Raw genomic sequence first — 9,590 nt, 5'->3', positions numbered from 1 at the left:
TATCACGGGTTGTCGTTTCTTCTCGGATCTCCCTTCCCCGTCTTCCCGATCTCGTGCTGTGCGGCGCGTTTCTTTGCCTCAGGAGTAGATGATCGTGTCATTTCGTCTTCTCGGGATGGGGGACTCTTCGCGGGTGCTCTCCGCTTCCGTTCGGGATGCGGAGGCGCGTCGCAGATGGCTTCGGTGGGAGTCTCTCTCTTGGCTCTCAGGAGATGGGGTGTAGCTGGGATCAGTGGTTCGTCTGTCGCGCTCCTGGTCGGCTAGTTGCCGCTCCAGGTTCTGGACCCTGTGACGTAGCTCCTGCATTATTATGGCGCTGTCGCCGCCCGTTCCCCCGAAGGGTCGCGTCCTTGTGTGTGGTTCAGTGTGTTGTCGGGGGACCTTCGCCGTCCTCTTAGTGAGGCGACGGAGGCCGCCCCTTCTGCTCCGGCTCCTCGGCCTTGGTCCCCGGGGCCCGGCACAACGTCCATCTAGGCGGTCCCCACAGACGGCGCCAATGTTCGGTGGTCGGTTGCCGGACAGATCAGGTGGTTATTTGAGGGGGAAAAACGCTTCAATCGCGGTCGTGCCAGGTTTAGATCAGCCGGGTAGCCGAGCTCTCGTTGTGGAAGGAAGGAAGGGATGCCACCTGCAAAGACACTCCGACGCTCTAGTCAGCTAGTGTGCAGGTGGGGAATATGATAGGTGGACAAAGTGACGTACCTTGGGGGAAAGGCAGGTCCTTCCCCATTTATACCGTGTCAGAGGTGGGCCCTTCAAGGATAGGCCCACCTTCCTCGAAGCTTCCTCCCAGCTGTAGTGGGGAGCTGCCAGGGACGCGTGTCCGGGTCGCGCAGTGAACCGTATGTGCCCGACCGTTCGGGTCGGGTTATCTTTGGGTCGGGTTGGCCCGCAAGTGGCCTGGGCCAGACCGTAACAGATATGATCCTCATAAAATTCAATAATCAAAGGCAAAAGACAACCAAAAGTGAATGAAATAACACATATAACAGCATCATTGCATAGTGATACTCAATAACAACCTCAACTTGCTACCTAAAAGATCAGATGAATGGACGACTAAGTTCAATATGAATGCGATGCATAAAATTAGTAAAACATATATTCTAGATATGAAAAAGGAGGAGATGGAGTAAACAAGTTATGCTGACCTTGGACCAAGATATTGGAGTTTTTGAGAAAGGCTCAATTCCGGCGTAGACATCTGGTAATCTCTCAACTATGTGACGCCTTCATATTTCAAAGCAGGTACGATGTGCCAGCAAACTTCACAATGAATTAAGTAAATAACAAGAAGCATTTTAGAATAATAATCAACCTAACAATATCATCACCAATCTCTGGTGTAATGCTGATGCTTCTTCTTCGTAACCGACGTGGTTCTGATGAGGATGCACCATCTGACCTATAGTTGGATCTGAAACCCATTAAGCTTCTCTTATAAATCATAGCTTTAGAAGAATAAAAATAAAAATAAAAGACCAACATGCCATGCAAACAGAGACTCACGAACAAGAGAAGAAAATGGAACAATAAAGAAACAAAAGTTAATCTTGTACAAAATCCAATTTAATATAACATGAACTTATATCATATAATATATAGCAAGACAATGAATATATGCCTCAAAAAGTAACAACAAAACTATGAGCAGAAAAGGTTAAGTATCACAGTAGTCCTAGTCCAGTGCACCTTCTATTGATAATTAGGGTGTTTTCACGTCTTTATTTATCTATTTTTTTTGTTTCCCTCAATATACTGGTAATTAAAAAGTATTACTCAAGATATGGAGATTATTTAGATACTCTCACCACTAAAGGTAAATATGAAAATTGTGATAAAGCAGTAGCAAAGTTCACAATCACAGGCCAGTATTAACTTTTTATAAAGAATTTCCTATTTGAAAGAATAATCAATAATAATCTCAGCTAATCTATTATATCATATTTCATAAATGCAAAAGTATTATCTCAAACAACTGTTGGATCAGTCACCAAAAAAAACAACTGTTGAATCGTAACATCATGTTACGTAAGGATCGGCCTGATCCATTCGAAGAAGCTTCAAATCTTCTGTGAAATTGGAGGTTTTCCTCCTTCTCAGCACTGTCAGAGGGGACCAATAAAACCAACACCAGTAAATTCACAATTCTTACTGGAAGAACAAGTAAAAAAAAATAGAGGGATAAAAATTTTGCATCTTACAATCAACAGCATAATAAGAAGTAGAAATCAAAAGTAATAAAGCAAAACGCTTTCTCAAACTTTGAACTTCCCCTTTCTATACATCTCCAATTTGAGTCCCCCTATTTTAACTTGCAACAATGTTATCCTCATTGACTTTGCTGCTTGGAGATGATGTGGAACCATATCACATCAGAGGAAAAATATGCGGTGTTAACATTTATTTAACAAGAGAATTAGAACATTTAATTGCACCTTAATATCATACATTTATTTAACAAGCCCTCTTTTCCAGCATGTCTCACATGATCGAAAATTGGAAATAGAACCCGATTGAAAATACTCTCCCAAAATGATGTAGAGAACTTGCTACCTCTTTCATTCAATAAATCAAACAACACTTCAAGCGCACAACTTCTGACTTCAGGTCGCTGATCTGATGTTAGATCAGATAATCCAGCCAACATCGGGAACCAATAATGCTCAGTTACATCCATAGTTGCATCCAAATCTTTCATGCATATAAATATAAATATTAGTTTTAGTATTAGTTTTATAATGATATCCACACAAAAAAACAGTTTAATACCCAATATGGAAGTTCAATGAAATTATAGAAAATTTTAAAGTAATTAAACATCGAATGAACTACTTACTTCCCATAAAAAAGGCAACAACTAACCTACCTGAAGCGATGAACCTTTATTTGAAGCTGTTTGAGAAAGAACAACAGCATTTGAATCAGTATTTTGAATACTCTGAGCTATTTTTTATAAAGTTGTAATTTACATGTTAAATTAGAAGACATAGAGATTATTGTATTCACCAAGATGCACATAAATAACTTAAATGATGTTTATGCTATACAAAATCACTATCAGATTTTACCATTCTTTCAAGATCACAGTCATAATTCACAAAAATGTCAACAAACATCTGTAGATCCTTATATACTTTTTCTAGCATCCTACAAACCAACACCAAATTAAATTAATCATACCAACAAAAATGGCAAAACAACATATCATTTAAGGTATCATATGAAAATTGAAAAACATTAGAAGAATGATACCACGGAAAATTGAAGATAGAAAAAGTCAAAGATTATATGCAACACCTTTTAATTTTCCTTCGTAAAGACATAGTAAAGACACATGCAGTTGTTCAAAATTCTGAAATATTTTAATGTCAAAAGAGAAAAATGTGAAAATGACGAGATCTGAATAAATTATGTCTTTACAAGAGAAAAATATGATCGAAATAAGACAATTGTCAATAAAATATTTGCATATAATGTAGCATTAAATATCATGCATGAAAATAAGGATCTTGAACTAAAAACAGTCAAAGAATATCCACAAAAGAATAATTGGCCGAAATGGAAAAAAAACTATGAAGGCTGAGTTAGATTCACATGCAAAACGTGAAGTCTTTGGATCTGTAGTCTGTACATCAAAAGATGTAAAACATATTGAATACAGATAGATATTTGTGAGAAAACAAAATGAGAAAAATGAAATTGTACGCTACAAGTCTTTGAAGTTGTAATCTGTACACTCAAACCTTAACAACGAAAAAAGTACTTGGCCCTTTAATTTATAATACCCCTATTTTAATCATTTTATTTATAATTATACTATTACATTGTAAGATGCTAATTTTATTGATCATGTATGAATATATAATATAAATTTTTACTTTTTAATAATTATTAAAAAATATTTATACAAAAATATAATATAGCATAATAAAATATAAATAATGATTAGAAGGTGTAATTCATCCTTTTAATACTTAAAAGAGTAAAAATTTATATATATATATATATATATATATATTGTTTTTTAAAATATTAAAATTATAAAAAATAATCAAAACTTTATTTATTTATAAATTAAAAAAATAATTAAAAAGATGAGTTATGAATCTTAATCATTTTTATATAAATAGAATAAATTAGTAGAAAATAAAAATACAAATATAAATTAAATAGATATTAGTGAATACACTAATATTTAACCAAAGTCAAGTGGTGCATAATCTAGACATCTAGTCCCATCAAACTTTCAAAAGATGTCCAATTTAATATTCAGGAGTTCAAAATAATGTGCTCTATTTATATTCACTCTAAACAATAAACAAGTGCAAGCAACAATAATTGAACTTATCAAGAACAATACATAACAAAGCAAGTAGCAACAAGAATGGAGAAAGTAACAGGGAAAGGCCATAGATTACTACTCATGCCATTACCATTCCAAGGACACATAACACCATTGCTGCACCTTGGAGACATACTGTATTCAAAGGGCTTCTCCATAACCATCATCCACACAAGTTTCAATTCCCCTGACCCGTCCACACACCCTCACTTCACCTTCCTTCCCATCCATGAATCCTTGTCTGAATCCGAAGCTTCGTCCATTGACTCTTTGCATCTCGTTGACCTCATCAACGTTAGAATTATACAACCTTTGAAGGAATGTTTGGATAAGTTGATGCGGTCAAAGGAGGAGACTGTTTCTTGTTTCATCGCTGATGCTGTTCTGCATTCAACTCAATCTGTTTGTGATGGATTCAAGCTTCGGAGACTCGTTTTGAGGACCGGCGGCGCCACCTCCTTCGTTGTTTTTGCTTCAATCCCTCTTCTTAGAGAGAACGGTTATTTTCCAATTCAAGGTGTGTGTTGACTTAGCTTGTGTTCTTGAATCTTGATATTATATGTTGTTCTGAAAGGTTGGAATTTCTAAATTGCTCCTTTAAAAAGATTGTTGTTCTTCTCTTTCTGGATTGGCTACTATCCTTGCTTACTTTTCAACCATATTACATCAAAACAAAAAGTAGCACCAATCACTATGTGGTGTTTGCGAAAAAATTTGATTATGCTATTAGTTTAATTATTTGACTATGATAAATTTGATTATTTTGGTGACAAATTATTTTGATAGAAAAATATGGAAATATATGTATAAATATAAACAAATACATGATAACTAATTTTTTAGTTCTTTTATGTATTTATTAAGTATTTTTATTTATTATTAGTTGTAATTTTGGTATTTCGAGCAACATGCAAGTTGTATTTTGAGTATGAAGATCGTTTGATTATAACTATTGTCGTATCATCAAACTCTGGTGTTGAGAAATGTTTGCATAAATAAGTGTAATTTATTTTTTGAGTAAATGTCATTTTTGGTCCTTAACCATTTGTTTGATGGACTTTGCACCCCTTAAGAAATCTAAAAACCCAAATCGGTCCCTATCTACTTTGATATATGTACGTTCCAGGGATCGAAAAGGTTAAAGTGGATAGAGACCGGAACGTACATATATCAAAGTAGATAGGGACCGATTTGAGTTTTTAGATTTCTTAAAGAGTGGGAAGTCCATCGGGCAAATGGTTAGGGACCATAGTTAGGGATCGAAAGGGGCATTTACTCTTATTTTTTTTAGGTAGATTAAAGTAAAAACTGATGATATCTATTAAAAAAATATCTACAATGTAACTCATTTATATCATGAGTGCATGCCTAAAATGATGCAATAAACGTGTCTCTATTAAAAGAAAAAAAAAATATTCATCTTTGGATATGGTATGTTCAAAATATGATTATGTATACTTTTGTTGAAATTCAGAATCTCGTTTGGATGAGCCTGTTGTGGAACTTCCACCACTCAAAGTGAAAGATCTTCCATGGTTCGAGACACGTGACCCTGAATTGTTCTACAATCTAACTAGTTCCATTTTTGATTCATTAAAGGCTTCTTCAGGGGTGATTTGGAACACATTTGAAGAGTTAGAATCATCAACAATATCAAAATTTGGCCAAGAATTTAGCATACCAATATACCCTATAGGCCCTTTCCACAAGCACCACTTCCCAAAACCCTCATCTTCTTTTACCATATGGACCCCAGACACAAGCTGCATTTCTTGGCTAGACACAAAAGAACCCAAAAGTGTTGTTTATGTGAGCTTTGGTAGCATCGCATCCATAACTGAGGCCGAGTTTTTGGAGTTAGCTTGGGGTTTAGCCCATAGTAACCACCCGTTCCTATGGGTGGTTCGGCCAGGCCTGGTTCGTGGATCAGAGTGGCTCGAACTATTGCCGGACGGGTTCATGGAGAGTTTGGGTGGGAGAGGGTGCATTGTGAAATGGGCTCCTCAAGAAAAAGTTTTAGGTCATGAGGCAATTGGTGCATTTTGGACTCATTGCGGTTGGAACTCAACTTTGGAGAGTGTTTGTGAAGGGGTTCCTATGATTTGTATGCCTTGTTTTGGTGATCAAAAGGTGAATGCTAAATATGTGAGTGATGTTTGGAAGGTTGGAGTAAAATTGGAAGGGAAGGTTGAGAGGATTGAGATAGAGAGAGTTATTAAAAGAATAATGAGTGGGGATGAAGGAAAGGAGATTAGAGAAAATGTCTTGAATTTGAAAGAGAAGGCAAATTTGTGTTTGAAAGAAGGTGGTTCCTCGTATAATTACCTTGATGCCTTGGTTAATGCTATGTAAAACTTCGTGTATAGTTATATTTTAATGTTTCGAAGTGAATTTATTTAAAAACAAAACACCAGCAAGTGAAGCTGTCGGTGTGGAGTCACTAATCCATCTACAAGGTGTTAAAGGATCTAAAAGAAAAGAAAAAGTATATGGAAATGGTACTGTTTTGTAAGAAGTCACGTACATGCTCAAATCTAAAATAGCTAAATGGTTAACTTCTTTGGTTTTGTTTAAAGACGAAATTTAAAAATGACGATTGTCAAAGAAAAAGATCTAAGGCTTAAGGAAAAGGAGATGGATATGAAAATCATTTATCAAGAGTCAAGACGCATTAGGGATGAGCGAAGACGCATGTTTAGTATCTGTGATTTGCTCTTGATTTTTAATTTGATTTTCTATTTAAATGTTTATTTAGATCATGTTTTTAATTATGGAATGTCATGTCATGCACTTTAATTTTAAATGCAAGCTCCAATTTCAGAGTCAATTTAATTTTCATCAGCTATAGTAAAATTTATCGTTGAAAAAATAGCCATTTAAAAAAATACTATTTATATACTAAAATCTATTATCAATATATTTGTATATAAATACAAGTATTATTGTTTAATTTATTTTTAATATATATTTATATTTTAATAAATATTTTATAATAGTAACTAATTTTAATGTATATTTAACATAGTTTAAATTATTTTTAAAAAAAAATATAAAAAAATTGTTACTCACCGTTAAATTATCAGAAATGGCTAAAAATTCTAAACAAATTAATGATAAATCCTTCGATAAAGTGTTTGAAGAAGCTATTTGATATATTGATTTCTTTTTCAATAATACATTTTTAGAATATTCACGGATATGAATAGTCTAATTATCTGTCTAAAATTGAATTGATCCGATTATATCGGTTCTATATTCAATGGGTAATTGAGAATAATCGGATTCGATCCGATTAAACACGAGTTTATTTGATTTAGGCATGGCAAAAATCTCCGACGGGAAGGGTACCCACGGGAATTTACCCGTCGGGGAGCAGGTATGAGGGGTTTTTCCTACCCGCGGGGATGAGGACGGGGTCCCGTATAATAAACGAGGCAGGGACGGAGGTAGAGGTTCCCGCCCCGTGGGGACCCGTTAAATCCCCGTTTGTATAAAAAGACAAAAATACCCTGATATATATAATATGTAAACCATCAGCCATTTGAACATAACCTAACCTGGCCGTCACATTCCTTGCTTCAGAGAGACAGAGAACTGAACTCTCCACTCCTCCTCAAACCCTTAGCGGCTCAGCCCCTCCTGGCTCCTTCCCGCTGACCGTCGACCGCCGACCGTCGCCCGGCGCCTTCCAACATCTGGTCCCTCAGCGCCGCCTCTCACCCCAGACCCCTTGAGTGGCTCGGTTCGCTCACTGAAGGTGTCGAGGCAGTCGAGCTCACCGCCACGGGTCTTCCTCTTCGCATCGCCGGTCTTCGCTGGTCTTCCTTCCCCTTTTCTCCGTCAGGTTCAGGTATGTTAGCCCTGGTCTTCGTTGGTCTTCCATCCTCTTTTTTGAAATTAGCTTTTTGAATTAGGATAAGGAATTTCTGTGTTTTGAATTTCTAGATTTCTGAATTTTGAATTTATGAATTTCTAATTAGGTTAACTAATTTGTGAATTTCTGATTAGGTTAATGAATTTTCAACTATAAATTTCTGGGTGTGTAATTTATATTTCAAGATCTGAGCAGATTAAACCCAACAGTGTTTATGAAACAAATTTTCCAATTCCCAAATTATACTCTTCAATTCGTTTCTATGCTTATCTGCTTATATACTCTCTGCTTAAAGATTTGAGTCATATAATTCAAGGGGGACATAACAAACCTCTAGCAGATACATATGCCCAAATGCCATATGAAAATGGAAAGGAAATGATAGTAAAATCAGTTTTTTGGTGCCGATCTCTTTTGGAGTATCCATGAGAATTATTGTCCCCCTATTGAGTATTGACAATTTCGTAAGCAGTAGGGAAAAATGTTGGCTAAGTAGATTTGTTTTAGGATAGTTATTATATGGATATGGCAATCAATTTTGGTCAATGAGATCTGGCAAGTGATCAATTTTTTTAGGATGCAACCCAAATTTTTTATATCAATGAGATGAACAAGAAATTGAAAAATGCTCAAGAATTTTGGTTCTCAATGTTTGGATTCAATATTTACCAATGTGATTACTCACAACACTTTAAAGAGTGACATCTTGAAACTCTACAATGATGAGAGATCGAAGCCAATGAATGTCCTTAAGCGTAATAAAAGTCGAATTGTAATTACGACTGATATGTGGACAGCAAGCAACCAAAACAAAGGTTATATGGCAATCACGACTCATTACATTGATGATTCTTGAAAATTACAAAGCCGTCTTGTGAGGTAATAATATTATCATTATAGGTACTTCTGAATGTTTATATAATTGCAAAGTTGTCTTGTTTATATAATTGCGATATGTCCTTGTGTACAATTGCAAAGCTGTCTTATTTATAATTGTACTAAATTATCATTATAGGTTTATATATGTGCCGGCTCCCCACACAGCTGAGGTACTTTCAGAGGTTCTTGTGGAGTGTTTGATGGATTGAAATCTTGATAGGAAGGTATCCATTTTGACTATTGATAATTGCTGTACTAATGATGTTATAATTGAGAATATTTTGACTAAAATGTCACATAGAAACTTCATCTTGGGTGGTAAATTATTTCACATGCGATGTTGTGTGCATATATTAAATTTGATTGTCAAGGATGGGTTACAACTTATTTCACATGCTATTGAAAGGGTGAGAGACAGTGTTCATTATTGGACTGCAACACCTAAAAGAGAAGAAAAATTTAAGGAAACATGTGCGCAACTTAAAATATCCT

The 9,590-nt window shown here is 35.6% G+C and overlaps 1 protein-coding gene across 1 annotated transcript; it reads left to right on the top strand.

Moving 5' to 3' along the window:
* Positions 1-4,226: 4,226 nt before the first annotated feature.
* On the top strand, positions 4,227-6,860 carry LOC112715457 (UDP-glycosyltransferase 76F1). Its single transcript, XM_025767219.3, has 2 exons — positions 4,227-4,862; positions 5,820-6,860. The coding sequence occupies exons 1-2, from the start codon at positions 4,388-4,390 to the stop codon at positions 6,695-6,697; spliced, it is 1,353 nt and encodes a 450-aa protein (XP_025623004.1). The 5' UTR covers positions 4,227-4,387; the 3' UTR covers positions 6,698-6,860.
* Positions 6,861-9,590: the final 2,730 nt, after the last annotated feature.

Source organism: Arachis hypogaea, chromosome 10, assembly GCF_003086295.3.
Source record: "Arachis hypogaea cultivar Tifrunner chromosome 10, arahy.Tifrunner.gnm2.J5K5, whole genome shotgun sequence".
Taxonomy (NCBI): Eukaryota; Viridiplantae; Streptophyta; class Magnoliopsida; order Fabales; family Fabaceae; genus Arachis; species Arachis hypogaea.
The sequence above is the reverse complement of the archived record's forward strand: the minus strand, read 5'-3'. Positions and strand labels throughout refer to the sequence as shown.

Bases quoted from the DNA above. Each gene is read 5' to 3' on its own strand.
- LOC112715457 (XM_025767219.3), top strand. From the start codon at position 4,388: ATGGAGAAAGTAACAGGGAAAGGCCATAGATTACTACTCATGCCATTA. The intron at 4,863-5,819 runs GTGTGTGTTGAC...GTTGAAATTCAG, and splicing joins CGGTTATTTTCCAATTCAAG to AATCTCGTTTGGATGAGCCT.